Raw genomic sequence first — 16,572 nt, forward strand, 5'->3', positions numbered from 1 at the left:
CTAAAAATCTTTACTCATTACAGAATGCTCAACCATTTATTTTTCAATTAATTTGCATGCAGTTATGTAAATGTATCAATTGTTTCCTTAAAACTCACAATAAACAATTAAACCAATGTTGTCTTAATTTCACTATTTTTTTTACCAAAAAAAAAAAAGTTTTAAAAAAAGGTTCGGGTTCGGGTCGGGTCGCGGGTCGGGTCGGGTTGACCCGCACAAAACACGGGTCGGGTCACGGGTCAACCCGTTTTTGCTTCGGGTCAAAAAAATCGGGTTCGGGTCAGGTATTTTTCGGGTCGGGTCGGGTCGGGTCAGAAAATTCTGACCCGTTTTGCCATGTCTAGGTCCAGGGTGACAAAATTGAACGCAGCTTCCCCTCAGCCATTTCAGTCTAACATAACATTCTTTTAACTAAAATTTATATAATTTTCAAATTGTAACCTCTGAAAAGGAAAACCAATTCCATTTAAAATGACTTCCAAAAACATCAGTTCTAACCTCACACAAACAAGGCTCCCTGAACTGAGTAGCAAACAAAAACCAATTGGAGAAAAAATAAAAACACAAGATAATTTAACCCAGTGTATTTAAAAAAAAAAAAAAGCCTGTGTCGGTTCTTCTCTTCCTCCTTTGTTCCAAGAGAGAAATAAAGTGAGAATTTTCGCTACTTTCAGAAAAAACTCCTATGCTTCCTCGTTATCCTCTACCAGTATCCTCTTGCATGCTTCGTAGCACATGAAAGAAATCCCAGCGGCAGGAACCAGTTTCATGCAGCTAGGACCAAGCCCTCTATACAAACCTTGGATCCCTTCTTTCTCAAGTATGCTTGCAAGTGCATGGAGGACATTCTTGTATACCTGTCTTCCACTGAGAGCCCCTACCTGCATGTGCTTGCGAGCCACCTCAAGTGGGAAAGTTGCGCTACTCGAAATAGCCCCAGCAGCTGACCCAATTAAAAGGGTTTCAATGTTGCCAATCTTCTCTTGCTTGAAAATTTTACGATAGGCTTTCCTTAGTGTGTCATAGGCATAGTAATTGGTGGCAGCATATGGAATTACCCCGATAAGACTAGGTGTAAGGCCTCTGTACAGTTCTGCAGGCCCCTCTTCTCTCACTATTTTTAAAAATGCATCAAATAGACCATTGTAAACACCCCTCTGCATAACAGACCACTAAATTAACAACTACATTCATACTGGAGATAGAAAAACAATTTCTAGTTTAGATCTGTGTACCTCTATGGTCAGTCGGGTCTTGAGTAACTCAAGAGGATATGTGCATATAGTTGAGCTAACTCCAGCACAGGCTCCAGCAACTAATGATGCAGGAATTGGCAGTTTGGGCTGTTCCCCAGGTTTGGGTGACAAGTTCTTGTTGACTGTATCATAAGCAAAAAGCTGGCAAACACACAGTACTACAAACATTTAGATATAAAGGAAAAAAAATAACGTCTTTGGAAATTTATCATACCCTTCATATTCATATATAAGGGTAGGTTTAAGTCCTAATTTACTTCTCCCAATTGGATTACTGAAGTACCACAGAAGGATGAGCTATTTACAATTGGTTTTCACTCAACAAATCCAGAAAATACCAATTCAGAAATAAGAGAAAAAAAGGGGAGAACGCCCGCCCGCGGGGGGGGGGGGGGGGGGGGGGGGGGGGGTGGTGTGGGGGGGGGGAACGGGTACAACAGGCTGTTATTAATTGAAAAACTAATAGTAATGGTAAAATAACTAATAGAATAGTAATTGAAAAACTTATGCTTCTAGGAGGTGTGTCAGCGTTCAACTGCAACCACCCATGGTTTCTACCCTCAGAAGTGCACTATGCAATCATCTTCTTTAGATTGAAAATGATGTTTACCATACAAAAAGAAATTAACAGTTTTCACTGAACAACCCAAGCTTGTTCTTGAGGACCGTGTGATGTCCTGCCAAAAGCATCACACTATAAATTAGGAGAATTGATTTTCAGAATGACAAACACAATTAATTCCCCAGTGAGGAGAGTTTGGATAATTAGAATGAAATGAAGAATTACTTCTCCAGATTGGTAATGTAGAAGGGTTTGGTCACAGCTATAGGGACAACATTATTAGGGCAGAGGTGCCTGGGTTTTGCAATCCTCCCAATATCATCAGTTAAAAAAAAAAAAAAAAGGTGTGAATTGAGTCCAAAACAAATTGGCACCCTAATTTTTTTTTTTAAAAGAAGTTAGTTTTCGAAACTACCACCATTGAGCTATGAGATAGCAGAACATATAGAGGGACAAATTAATCACTAATGATGAAGGAATTGGCATGGTTTGTTCATGGGGTTTGAGAAAGGCAGGCAGGATGGCAACCAGTTCTTCTGTTCTGTGTAATTAAAACTACAGCAGGATAAGCGCATCAAGAAGTCAAATTTGGATTACAGAAGCAAAACTAAAATAAGGTCCGCTAAGTCCAAATTCTGTTTATTTATGAAAAACTGTCAAAGATATGCATGCCACAGGAGCTGAAAGAGCATACAAGGCAACTTTCAAATCAACAATGACCTTCAAATGTCAAACATAAAGTAGATAATTTTTTATTTTGATTAGTAAGAAATACACACATCCAGTAAGTTTTGAACCCATGACCTCACCTTCAACATGATTTTTATAAGTGCCGTTTGAGCCAAAGCTTTTATATATATATATATATATATATATATATATATAACATAAAAGCATCAAATTCATTTAAAAAAGATTGGAAAGCAAGGATGATATTAAAATTTTACTGATAACACATGCAATTATAAACATTCATAATTTCCTATACAGCCAGGACTTGCAAAAAACGTAGAAATTGTTTCAAAGTGAATATAAGTTAACCTTATGATATATTAACTATGAAAGTATCATAACAAGTAACATGCAGCTTTAGACATAAAACATCTTTTGAAAAGATAAAGATATTTTAAAAAATAAATAATAAATGGTGGGAACTTAAAGCTTTTTTTAATAAGTTTTGGTTCCATGGGAAGGGGGAAAGGGGAAAACGAGGGACTCAAACTAATGACCTGTGCTTCATGAGGTGTGGCCCCCAACCAACTGTGCTACCCCAGGGTTAATGAAGCTCTTTTGATGCATACAGAAATGTGCATAATGTGATGAAAAATATATGAAATGAACAAGTTTACAAAAACACCATATCTTGTGAAAGCATGTTAAGCGAAATGAAAGCATAAGTGAATTAGAGATATCATCAAGCAATAGCAAGTTAATATGTTGAAGATAATTGATTGCTTATCAAGAAATGAGGAGCTGATCATTTGACAATAATTGATATAATGTCAATGTATAACACTTTGAATAATCCCAAATTGACCGAAAAATCATTACATGCTTCTTGTAAGTGATCAAATGCAATAAGGGTTTGGTAACACTATTTGTTTTGTGTTCTTTTATTTTAAAACATATCATTTATAAAAATAAAAAAAATTTTAAAAAATAAAAAAACCTGAAACTACCAAACCAGTCACCACCTCTAGCAATAAGTGGATAAGCAACTACCAAAAGAAAAAGGGCGATCAATGCAGTTCCCGAATCCAGTCATCTTATTTTCATGTTCTGAGTTATACAAAAAAAATAATGATATCAAGGAAGAGTTAAAAGTAAAAATAAGCAACCTAACCAACGGGAATCCATGTCTAAATCAAACTAAGTAAACCAACAAATGAACACAGCAAAATGCAAACCAAAGAATCAATCAAGCACCAAAAAAAAAAAACCATTGTAAAACATAGCTCTAAAATTAAAAGGTACCCAATTAGAATCAGTACCTCTATGGCCTTGCTAGGCGCAACCCGAATGACATTAACCAAATTACCCCTAAACAAACCCTGCCACCCATCAGTCTTTATAATATCATTGAACACCTCAGTAGTAGAATGTCCACTACTCCCCACCATCAAATGAGTCCTTATAGTCTCCAATGGCGCCACGGCGGTCCTCGATATTGCCCCAGCTATAGCGCCACTTATCAACCGCCTAAGTGAAGGGTTTGACACCTTAACTTTCAATTTGAGGCCACCCTTCTTCTTATTCTTCTCAAGCTCCACCACCTCTTCCTTGACAATCCGAAATCCTTCAATGGATGACATGTACTTGGCGTACATATCACTGTGCGGCACTTTCACGCCGCCATTGTCTCGGGAATCTGATGGATTCGGCGAAACGCCGAAACCCATTCCGACCTGACCAACGCTGGCGAATAAGCCTCCTGGGTGAAAGTACGTAGACCCATCTTGGAGATTCCATGGACTTGGAGAACCCAAATCACAAACAGAGAAAAACCCATCTCGTTTATCATCAAACAGTTGGATTCCTTTCTTCCTACCCATTTATAATCAGAAAATTGTTGGTTTGCTTTGCCTTTTTTGTTTGGGGTTTTAGTAACCAACAACAGCAGCTAAAGCCATTGTTTTCATGAGCTTAAGCGTTTGCTGGGAGGGAAAGATTCGATTTTGGCCAAATGGGTATTCAAAAATTCCATTTTTTTTTCTCAATTTTGAGAGAGAAATTGATAAAAACAAAAAGGGAATAAAGCAATGAAAGAGGATTTTTGAAGAAATGGGTTATGTTATTGGTTTGGAGACAAAGAAAAAGAGAGAAAGGGAGAGTGAGATGGAAGGGAAATCAAAGTCTCAGGTAGGAGGAAAAACTAGAACAAACAAGTAGAGAGAGAGAGGGTAGGTGAGTGATGAAAACTGTGTGTCTCTCTCTCTCTCTCTCTCTCTCTGTGTGTTTTGTGTTAATGTTATTAGGTTTTTATATATTATTATAGCCTATAGAAGAAGAGTGTTGTTTTAGGTTGCTTTTAACTTTGCTTTGTTTTTCCTGTCTCTCTTGGGTGGGTGGGTGGAGGGGAGGGGAGGGGGTGGGGGAGTAAGGCGAGGGGTGGCGATTAGGTTGTTGAGGTTATTGTGGAATAAAGCAAAGGAATATATTGTCACTATTTACAAATTAAATTCACACAAGATTTCAGTATTGTATTGTATTGTATATTTGTATTCAACATGATAATACATATTTGAAGCAAAAAAAATATGATAATACATATAGATATATGGGTTTTTTGGACTATGGAGATTTCGTTGATTAGGTAAAATAATGAATAAAATATTATTATTTTAGCTCATATTACATATATCATATATTATCACTTTTCAATTTGACCCTTTTGAATGTGGATATAATAAATATATTTTATTTTGATATATTTAGTTAGTTTTGTTAAATATTATTACATAATTGATTAAGTTAATCATTAATTGAATATATTCCAAATTTCTAATAAGTATATCTTTTTATATATGTAATTATGTATATATATATATTTTAAATTTTTAAAGTCTTTATGTATCTTTTTTATATATATGATATGATATTATTTCAAAGAGAAATGTTATGTTCACAACATTTTCACAACAAATCATAGGTGGCAAGTTATTAGTTGTTGTTATGAGTAGGCAAAAAAGTAATTTAAATTGTGAATTCAAATTAAAATTAATAACAACTTATCACCTATAATTTGTTATGAAAATGTTGTAAACGTAGTATCTCTCTATTTTAAAATATAAATTCACGTTTTGACAATTATAGTTGTTACTGCAATTTTTTTTTTTTTTTTTTCATTTTTGGAAATTTGGTCGTGAATTTCTTTATTTGGAAGGAAGCTATTGGTTTGCAACGCAGATATAAACAATTTTTGCATTTGCCTTCCCTGATGTCTCATAGACATGATTTGAGACTAGATTCAGACTACAAACTGGCCAAAGCTGTCCTACCAAAAGTTTACCCAATGTTCATTTTTTCTGTAATAATTAATTATTTTTAAATTTTAAATGTTACTTCCTGATTGACTTTTTTTTTCTGATTATAAGAAGAATTGACAAAATTGATTTTTAATTATATGAGTTTGATGACAACATTGATATTTTAGTACAAAAATGTATCCAAGAGTTGAGCTTTTTTGAATATACACCATTGTCAGTTTCTTTAAAACTTTCTCTTCTCTTCCTGTATGTATGTGTGTTAAAATACTTAGTATTCTAAAAAAAAAAAAAAAAACGTAATTGTCTAAACCTCTTCTTTCTCATTTTTTTTTTTTTAATTTAGAGACAATAAAATTTTTATCCATGTCATTAGATATATAATGATTTATTTTTATCATTAGATTAAAATACCAACTCATTTGTAGTGTAGGCAGAGTTTGAGTTCCAAATTTTGAAATACCTTCCTAGTTGAGTTAACTGGAACCCATTGACTATCCATCATTCACAACTTATCGTTTCAACAAATTGTAGAAAAAAATTATGTCCTTAACAAAGTTTTTAAAAATAAAGAAAGAAGAAAATTTAGTTTTGCTACTTCTCTTCCCTAATTTTCTTGTCAAATTCAAGATAAAAATATTTATTTCCCACTCCGTCTTTCCGTTACAAAACCAAGAAGGCAATTACTTGAAAGTAGAAACGAAGAGCCTTCAAAAAAGAAAAAAAAAAAAAAAAAATAGAAATGAAGAGAACATTAAATTTTATTAATCTCTTACTCACATTCATTTTCCAATGTAGGATTTACCCACCATTTTTTCTTTTTGAGAATACTAAGTATTTTAACACACACACATATATGGGAAGAAGGAAGAATGTCTTAAAGAAATTGACAATGGTGTATATCTAAAAGGGCCTAACTTAACGGTGCAGGCTTTAAATAGACCTTTTATTGACATCACTTTTATTTTTCACAACTCATAACTCACCACTTAAATAAGTTATTGTAATTTATTCTATTTTATTAAAACTTGAAAAATAATTTGACCCTATTGTTTCCTTTTCTTTCTTCAAATCAAACCGAATGTCCATTGTGTTAAACAGATAATGTATTTTTTTTTTTTTGAAAAATAATTACAATATGCTACTAACCCCGCAGTTCGAACCATTTCCCCCTTAGACCCCCAAGCACTTTGTGCATGGGGAGGTGCCAATTCAGCGACAAGGCTTTTGGCAGATAATGTATTTTTTTAATTCCACACTCCACAGCCCATTGCCAGTTGTAAGAGTTAATTAATGGATAGAAAATGGATTTTTTTTTTTCTTTTTTTTGAGAAACAACAAAAATGAAATTGAGAGCTCCTAAATCAAGAGGGAACTAAGTTAAAATGTTTAGACCACAAGATATAGAAGATGTTATTATTTTTGGGACACATTATAGGATCTCTTATTTTATAATAAGACTTTTTTTTTAAAGACTATAATCAGATAATTTATTTGTGAACTCCGTAGTTTTTAGTAACTTATTTGCACAATATTTATATTATACTATATTTTATATATGTATTGGTAACTTTTATGTTAAATGTGCGACCAAAAATATAGCTAGAAACTAACTTATTTTCAAAATAACTAATTTTATTAAATTTAAAAAATAATAATAAAATAAAACAAAATAACTAAGATAAAAAGCTAAAAGCTAAAACTTTTTCCAAACAGACATATTGCATAAATTTTACAATTTTCGTGCTAACATTATAACTTTCAAGAAAGAGAAGCGCAATATTAGAGTTAGACTGCAAATTCTTTGTAAACGATTAAAATCAATCATAATTAAGGTCACTCACAATAACTTGTAGCTATTTGGGTAGCCAATATTTTTCAAAGAATTTTGATAGAAACAAATTTTTAAAACAAACATTATAATTTGGTGCTAGCTTATTCAGGTTGGGGTAATATGGTTCCTATAGTTTTAACTTTCAAATCCCCCACATACCCCCATTTCCCTGACCAAATTTTGGAGCCCACTGCAAGCTATGGTGAAAATAATTACATTTACAGTGACTCAAAAAAAAATGACAAAAGCAAAGTCAAACAATTTTATTTATATGGGACTTGCAAACTAGCCATACCTATTTGTCTAGGTTTTTAGGTAACCGATTCTTTTACTACAACAGAAAAGGTATATAATGAAATTGAAAGTTAAGTATTGACAAACCTCCTTAGATTCAATCCCAAAATCTTACTGTTATGATGGCTACTGCTGAATGTTAGGTTTGCCAACAGCTAATGCATATTCTTTAGGGACTCTCAAAAAATGCTGTTTTTTTTTTTTTTTATATGAGAGGGATTTTGCATTTTAAGTTCCAGTTTTTTATTGGATGATACAGTACGTATGTTTAAATTATATGTCATATGCTGATCAAAGACAAAGAGAAGCACATGCTTATAGCAGTTCAACAACCAACAGCAATATGAAAGACATCTATGATCTGTGTCAATGAAAGTCAAGTAAAATTTATCCTAGATATGTGCATTTTCGAAGAGGACGTGAAACTAAAAGAGTATTGACTATGACTCATTCTTGTGAGTTGTGACATTCAATACATGTCAAATCTAGTTCAAAGCTCAACCTGAACATTAATTCCGTTTATTAGTTTCCGTAGGAAATTTTTTTTTTTTTTTTTTTAATTAATAATCGTAGGAAAACTTGAATCTATGAGGTAATATGAGATGACAATCATAACTTTTTTTTTAATGATTTAATTGGTTTAGACCCAATTTTGAGAGCCTTCTTATGTGGAAAGGAAAACAGAGAGTCCACCTATAAATTTTTTATAAAAAAACTAATTATTGACCCACAATTTTAAAAATTTTCTTATAAAGGATCTTAGGTCAACAAACATACTAGGTTTCCCATATATTCAAATAAATAAACGTACCAAGTTTCTTCCGTATATTATAAAAATTAATCTTTGTTGTGCATGACTAGCTGCGGACATCCATAATTCCATATACACAGTCACTTAAAATCATATCTTGAAAACTAAAACGAAAAAGAATTTCAACATTATAAACGTGATTTCAACCGATGTGATGCATGGGTGTTAAAATCATATTTTGAAAACTAAAATGAAAAACAATTTCGTCATTATAAACACGTTTTCAACTGATGTGATGCATTAGTGTGTAATATTCAGGATCTATTATAACACTCAACTTTTCTTTTCAAAAAAAAAAATATTATAGCACTCTAAGAGCATCCACATTAGAGATGCTATTTTTTTTTTGCTATTTGGGACCACAAAAAGTTACTTTATCTATTTTACCTACTTATTTTACAAAACATCCAGCAGAAATAGATCTATTTTAGCTTTCAACACAATAAAATAATATAAACATCACAATAAAATAATATATCTACTATAATAAAATAATATATCCACTACAATAAACAACAATCACAACCATCGCAACCATTACCGCTGCCACCACTGCCCCCACCGCTGCTGCCACCGCCACCGCCACCACCACGAAGTTTCTTCCATATATTATAAAAATTAATCTTTGTTGTGCACGACTAGCTGCAGACATCCATATACACAGTCACTTAAAATCATATCTTGAAAACTAAAACGAAAAACTATTTCAACATTATAAACGTGATTTCAACTTATGTGATGCATGGGTGTTAAAATCATATTTTGAAAACCAAGGATGGACCCACGATAGGGCGAAGGCCCCCCCCCCCCCCCCCCTCTTCTTGAAAAAAATATAGCACTGTATACTTTAAGAAGTCATCCTTTGTAATATTGATGGAGTCTTGGCTCTTGAATTTGAAAAAAAAGATGGTCAAATAAGAAAAAATGAGATAAAAATAAATATAAAAAATAAAAAGAATAAAAAAACTAGAAATTGGCAATAAAAAAGTAAAGCCTGTGGGACTGGGAACTATGAATCAAATGTGTGTAGTGGTTAGTAATAAATGTTATTAATTGATAACACTTGTTTGTTGATTTATTTTATGAATTATTAAGTATTTTTAGAAAATAATTTATTAACATTAATGTTGTTGTAGCGGGGTATGTTTGTTTGGTTTATTTTTTGGACTAAATTTTGAAACTATAGAGCTATATAATATGGAAATAATGAAACTTTTATTTGAATGGTTGATGATGGGAAAATTATTTATAATATTTGATTTTTTAAAAGAGAAAAAATTACAAATAATTTGAAGTTGATAATGCAGTATTGCCTCTAGTGTTGATATCCCAATTCATGAAAATTTCAAACAAAATTCCAAAAAATTACCACCAATTAAATTGGTATCAATCCAAATTGTGAAAATATGAGATTATAATGTTAATAAATAGGATGGAATTCAACAAAACTTGAGTAGATGTTAGTTTTGATTTTCATAAACTTTTTTGTGTTTATACTTTGCCCCTCAACTTCGAATCATGGTTCCGTCCTTGTTGAAAACTAAAATGAAAAACAATTTCGTCATTATAAACACGATTTCAACTTATGTGATGAATGGGTGTGTAATAATCAAGATCTATTATAACATTCTAAGAGCAACCGCATCAACTCTTCTAAAAGATTCCATCTATTTTATACAAAAAACTTACTTTTTTTTATTTTACACTGTCATTTTTAAAAAACACCCACATCAGTTCATCTATTATATACCATATTTTATATAAATAATATTTTTATGAGTTGAAGAGAGAGAGAGAGTAAGTGGAAGAGAGAATATGAGGGGAGAGAAAAAAAATACTAAAATACTGTAAAATAAACAATTTTACACAATTTTACACCTATACATTTATACACAATTTTATACCCATTGATGTGGGTGTTTTTTTGGTCAAAATGTGTAAAATAAACTACTTTTTATATTTTGCAAGACTTTGCAAGAAGTAATGTGGTTGCTCTAAGAACTTTAAGTATTGAACGTTAGCTAGATGTCATGCTGACCTTAACATTCTCTTTCATTTTTGAAGACCTTCTCATTCTTTAGTTCAACATCGGCATGCTGTTTGGCACATTTCCTTTTTCTTTTATCTTTTTTTCTTAAGTCAAATCTGTCTTTGGCAAGTGTAAATTAACAGTAAAAATTGAAAAAAAGTTCAGCTCCGATTTTCAGTTTAACAGCACCGTCTATTATGGATCTAGGGTCCCAGTTTACGTTTAAACCAATCGCACCACTCAAGAGTCAAGTCTAAATCAATCTCCATTGCAACCAGTAACCACGGAGGACATAAGATAAGAAACACGCAGTTTGATGATATAAAAGAGAGGACAAAACCATCCAAACATTCCAAAACAAGGAGGTGATAACAGTAAACTTGGAAACAAATTTGAATTTGAATAGTAAGGAGGAAGTAGTTTACAAAAATTCCTAGAATAAATATGATGACAGCTAGTTAACTTCACAAAACAGTAAGCCAATCTAAGAAACACTACTATAATTTCCATGATAGGACCAACTTAACAGCAAGTGCACCAAAGCTAAACTGCAGAACATTTCACTTCAGTTCTGCTCCTCATATTCTAAAGCTGCTTCCTCTTGAGCTGCAGCCATCAACTCGTCAAACTTCTCTGACTTCACCAGCAATATTTCAATCTACCAAACAAGATCACACTAATGTCAGAAAATTACAGGTGTTACAATTTCATAAATGAATTAAATTGTAGTTTGGTGACAACTTGATATCTCTATTTCACAAATTTTTATAAAGTAAAATACATTTTTCAATTCTTGAGTGTGTTCAACAAGTTTGCAATAAAATCTGTGAAATGCATATTGCATTCTCATTCTAATTTTTCTTACATGTGAGCCCCATTTAGATTTTGAGGCCAAATAGCTCTTTTGCACATGGTTTTTTTTTTTCCTCTCTTTGTTTCTCTCTGGGTTTCCTACACCTCTGTTCGATTTGAGCCAAAACCCCAAACCACATGCATATCTTGTGGGGTCTTTTCAATCAGCATTTCATTAGAGAGCCACTCGATGAGTATAACAACAAATACGAAGGCCAAGGCCAAGGCCAAAGTAAAAGCATACATGGCCAAACTCGCTCCAAACCAACCCAAAAAGAGGGAGGGTGAAAGAGAAATTGTGTCATAGAGAGAGAGAGAGAGAGAGAGAGAGAGAGAGAGAGAGAGAGAGGCAAAAAGAGAGAACTAGAGAGAGGGCAATAAATTGCAAAGAGAGAGGCAAAAAGAGAGAACTAGAGAAAATGAGAAAGAAGATGAATTAGTAGGGATATTTTTAGGATAAAATGAGAGAGAGAGAGAGAGAGTAGATAAGAACTGGGTAAGCTCTAAACCCACACAATCCAAGTTTTAACCTGACTAAACTCAACCCCTATCTCTTTGAGTCAAATCCAAGCCCAATGAGATCCAAATGCACTTTAAATTAATTCATTACCAAACACAATACATTCAGCATAATTACTTTTTAATGAGATTTTTCATCATAATGTCAAATGCAAATTTTTTAATGACATACATTCTGCCATAATGCATTAATTAGAATACATTTACTAGACTTCATTCTACTTAAATGCATTTTGACAGTAGAGTTACCAAATACAACCTATGACGATTGACTAGAAAAGAGATGAAGCAACCCTCCTACCAATATGCTACATCCAAGCCCAAACCTCTAGACACGGAGTGGTCGCTTTATGAGAAGACAACATGTGCAGCTATGAATGAGAATAAGACCACAATTGCCAATCATTTTTTTTTTTTGGTTTGACAATTGCCAATCATTATGTCATTAACACCCTCTTTTGGAATCATAGCAATCCAATTAGTTGACTAAACCATATGTGACATTGCTTGGAATGTAACTGAATTATCACATACTCCAAGCAAGTCAATAGCAAGGATTAGCCATAAAGATCTTATGGGTTGGCAATGAAGGAATGGATGACCTCATATTGTGTGGATCTATTCTGTCATGCAATATTACTAGTGTATCTAACAATATATTTTAAAGTTTTCTGGCATATATTATAGTCACAATATACCTTCGCTTTTTGAATGGGTCGCCCTCCTGCATCCTCCCTCATGTCAACAGTGGAAGTCATGATCTCTGTATATGTTATATTTTTACCATAATTAGATTAAGTATACTAAGTGAAATTTAAAGAAAAAGGATTAGTGGAATAGGTGCAAGAATCTCACTCTTCTCAACTGCCAATCCATTGTTTTTAAGGATCTCAGCAATGGTAACCACCGTGGCAATAGCTGTAGATATAATATAAAAGTCAATCATTTCAAAAACAAAATTTCCAACAATACAAACAATGAGTGTATTTCCCCACTTATGTGATTAAAAAATTACACTAACTCTGCACAATAAATACAAACAGTGAGAACCTTCTACTATTTTTCAAGTACAATAGTCAACCCATGCTTCAAATGACCATCTTACAGATGGTAGAGCTGGTATATATTAAACCATACAAACTGAAATAAAGAATCTAACATATGTCAAAGTTTAACAGAACATAGTAAACATGATAATTTAATTCCTAACTTGCATTTAGCAAACTCAACCAATTCCAGTTATCAGCAAGAAAAGGGCTGAATTCTAAAGTATTAAATGCAAAAGTAGAGAGAAGACATATTCTTCCGACATGTAAAAGGTATCAATTACCAAAATCAAAACAATGAAATTCATATCATTTTGCTAGAAGTATATAATTATAATATGAAACAAGCAAAGGTTAACAAAGAGAATACCCATTCCAAGAGCAGAGAGTTCCACATCATTGTGCTGCTGCATGTACCTCTGCAATGACAATTAACAATTACAAAATTATTAAAAAAGGAACACTGAAATACACAAGGACAAGCACCAAACCACCACTACATAAACCAGCCCCCTGTTATATCAAATCCAAACATACATACAATGAACATACAGAAAGTTCAAATACATATGAAATATAATTTGGGTATTTCTTTTTTTCGAAAGATTAATCTGCACATGCTATATCAACTATCAACTAGTCCTGCAATAATTAAATTCTTCTTTAAATGGTTCCTAGCTTTAGAAATAAATTAAGCCCAACACATTACACAACTATATTTCCCATTTCCAACTTTCACAATCTCAGAAACACAAAATCATAACACCCTTTTTTTTCCTGCAACATACACACACACACACAAACTAATATTTCCTCTTATATATTTTATATTTTCAAAGCACAATAAGAAAAATCAAAACAATGGTCTATGCTTCAGTCGAGTAATCTCAGCAACAAAATGGAAGCGAACAAATAAAAACCTAAAAAACGAATATGAAAAAGAGAGAGAGAAACGCTACAGAGGGAAAGAAATCAGAAATCTTCTCTTATATGTTCTTCTATTTTATTATTTCCTTGTCCTCAATTGCATGTTTTCTCAGCAACCAAACAGAAACATTAGAGAGGGAGAGAGAGTTACCTTGGCAAGATTGACGTAGAAGAAGAGGGGCTTTTTAGTGTTGGAGACTTGGATGCGGTTCTTCTTGTTAGATGAATCGGTGATGTTGAGGTTGTTCACTGCCTCCGTGATTCCCTCCATTCTCTCTCTCTCTCTCTCTCTCTGGTTTCGTATGGATTCTTTAGCTTTCTAGAGAGAGAAAAACCCTAACCCTAACCCCTAATACCAACTCTAACTCGCTTGCTCTGTCTCTCTCTCTCTCTCTCTATTATTATATCGCTGAAGAGACTGGGACGAAGAAGAAGGGTTTTAAAAAAAAGGCTCACAAGCAAAAACCCTTGGAACACCTCAGCTCTGGGTTCGAGGGTTTTTCACTATAGATTACGACGCCGTTTTCTAATACATCATATTAGCAACACGGTCTCGTTTTTGTGCCCTTTCCATTGAAATTTCATTGGTTTTTTTTTTTTTTTTTTTTTTTAATAACTAAAAAAAAGGGCTCACAAGGTAGTCCCTACTTCTGCCACCGCTCATATCCTTGCTATTGTATTATAACGTGGATCACTTAGGTATTAATCGGATTCACAACTTATAAATGTGATGGGTTACATGGGCATCCAACCACTAAGCCACCTCTTTAAGTGACTCAAATTTTATTGAATTATGCCCTCTCTAGCAAGTAAGTTGTATCCACAAACATTGTCACCAACTCACTGCTCATCACATGCGTCTTAGAAGAATTGATGTTGACCGTTGGGTTAGGTTTTCAATCGAATTTGATTTATTTGTGCTAGAAAAACACAAATCCAACACATAGTAGTTCTCAAAATCAATCAAACTCAACTTATTGGGATTGAGTAGAGTTGTGGATTGAAATTATTTTGTTAAGCCTGAGAAAAATATGGCAATTTCATAGTTATCTATTATTAAATAAATTATTATAATTTATACATTTGGACAACATTTCCAACTTCATTAAAATTAAATCTTAAAATACCAAAATAAAGTGAATTAACAAATGAAATTAAGGCTCATAATCCAAAAAATATATTTTTTTGAAGTATTATTAATAATGAGTTTGGTCAAGTCAAATTATTGATTGATGTGAATCTTTTAAAAACTGAATATTTCGTTAGAAAAATGACAGTGTGAGAGAAGCCTTATTTTATTTTTTGTATTTACACAAACCTCAAGAGTGAAAGTTCCTAACAATGACAATATTTTGGGGCATTGAGGTTGGTGTAATTTATCCAAGAATAAATTACTTAAAACTTTGAAAAGTGAAAATTGATTTGCTAAAACATAAGAGTGCATGAGTAATTTTTTATATCCACATGTATATTAAATATATGATTATTTTCTTGTTCTTTTTTTTATTGCAATATGATTATTTTCTTTAATGCACATTTTTATTTTCAAGATATGTTATTAATATTTTGCAGGATTGTCTTTTTTTTTTTTTTTTCTTTTTTGGCTCACAATAAAATGGGGGAGGGTTTTTTTATTATTTATTTATAATTTGATAGTTAGATGAGAGGGGATTTAAACCCATGTTCTCTTCTATAGGAATATTAGGTAATACCTCTGAGCAAGGCTCTTGGCAACAAAAAAAATAAAAATAAAAATTTAAGTTCTAACATTTTTGGACAATATGATTTTTTTTCTAATTATTTTTTTTCTTAATTTTAAAAATTATTTTAGAAATTCACTTGTTAAAATTTTGGAATTATCTATAAGTGTAATTACAAAAATGAATTACGAGGGGAAAATGAAATTTTTGACATAGAAATATTTACACAAATCTCAAGAGTGAAAATTCCTAACAATGACAATATTTTGGGGCATTGAGGTTGGTGTAATTTATCCAAAAATAAATTACTTAAAATTTTGAAAAGTGAAAATTGATTTGCTAAAACATAAGAGTGCATGAGTAAATTTTTTATAGAATTTTTTACTTAGGAATATTGCGTAATACCACTGAGCAAGGCTCTTGACAACAAAAATATGTTTAAGTTCTAACATTTTTGGACAATATGATTTTTTTCCAATGATTTTTTTCTTAATTTTAAAAATTATTTTAGAAATTCACTTGTTAAAATTTAAAATTTTGGAATTTTCTATAAGTGTAATTACAAAAATGAATTATGAGGGGAAAATGAAAAAATTGACATAGAAATATTTGAGTGAGCCGCAGAAAACCAACCTAAACTATGTGATACTTATACTACATCCCAAACTTTGAAATCTTGTAATCAGCAACACAGTTATAATAAATATGTCAATAAAAAAAAATTATATATATATATATATGTCAATATGTACTTTACCA

General features: G+C 32.2%; 2 protein-coding genes across 2 annotated transcripts; both read right to left on the bottom strand.

Moving 5' to 3' along the window:
• Positions 1–402: 402 nt before the first annotated feature.
• On the bottom strand, positions 403–4,852 carry LOC126712957 (adenine nucleotide transporter BT1, chloroplastic/mitochondrial). The gene is made up of 3 exons (XM_050412512.1): positions 3,810–4,852; positions 1,236–1,397; positions 403–1,157 (listed from the first exon to the last, which is right to left on the bottom strand). The coding sequence occupies exons 1-3, from the start codon at positions 4,368–4,370 to the stop codon at positions 684–686; spliced, it is 1,197 nt and encodes a 398-aa protein (XP_050268469.1). The 5' UTR covers positions 4,371–4,852; the 3' UTR covers positions 403–683.
• A 6,283-nt stretch (positions 4,853–11,135) lies between these two features.
• On the bottom strand, positions 11,136–14,598 carry LOC126712958 (uncharacterized protein At2g34160-like). The gene is made up of 5 exons (XM_050412513.1): positions 14,265–14,598; positions 13,557–13,605; positions 12,996–13,058; positions 12,839–12,903; positions 11,136–11,427 (listed from the first exon to the last, which is right to left on the bottom strand). The coding sequence occupies exons 1-5, from the start codon at positions 14,382–14,384 to the stop codon at positions 11,335–11,337; spliced, it is 390 nt and encodes a 129-aa protein (XP_050268470.1). The 5' UTR covers positions 14,385–14,598; the 3' UTR covers positions 11,136–11,334.
• Between the last annotated feature and the right edge of the window lie 1,974 nt (positions 14,599–16,572).

Source organism: Quercus robur, chromosome 2 (assembly GCF_932294415.1).
Source record: "Quercus robur chromosome 2, dhQueRobu3.1, whole genome shotgun sequence".
In the NCBI taxonomy this organism is placed as follows: domain Eukaryota; kingdom Viridiplantae; phylum Streptophyta; class Magnoliopsida; order Fagales; family Fagaceae; genus Quercus; species Quercus robur.

Excerpts from the sequence above, each read along its gene's own strand:
- LOC126712957 (XM_050412512.1), bottom strand. The coding sequence starts at position 4,370 with ATGGGTAGGAAGAAAGGAATCCAACTGTTTGATGATAAACGAGATGGG. Across the intron at positions 1,398-3,809 it reads CGCCTAGCAAGGCCATAGAG|CTTTTTGCTTATGATACAGT; the intron begins GTACTGATTCTA and ends TGTGTTTGCCAG. Across the intron at positions 1,158-1,235 it reads AGACCCGACTGACCATAGAG|AGGGGTGTTTACAATGGTCT; the intron begins GTACACAGATCT and ends TCTGTTATGCAG.
- LOC126712958 (XM_050412513.1), bottom strand. The coding sequence starts at position 14,384 with ATGGAGGGAATCACGGAGGCAGTGAACAACCTCAACATCACCGATTCA. Across the intron at positions 13,606-14,264 it reads TCTACGTCAATCTTGCCAAG|AGGTACATGCAGCAGCACAA; the intron begins GTAACTCTCTCT and ends TTGTCATTGCAG. Across the intron at positions 11,428-12,838 it reads GACCCATTCAAAAAGCGAAG|ATTGAAATATTGCTGGTGAA; the intron begins GTATATTGTGAC and ends CTTGTTTGGTAG.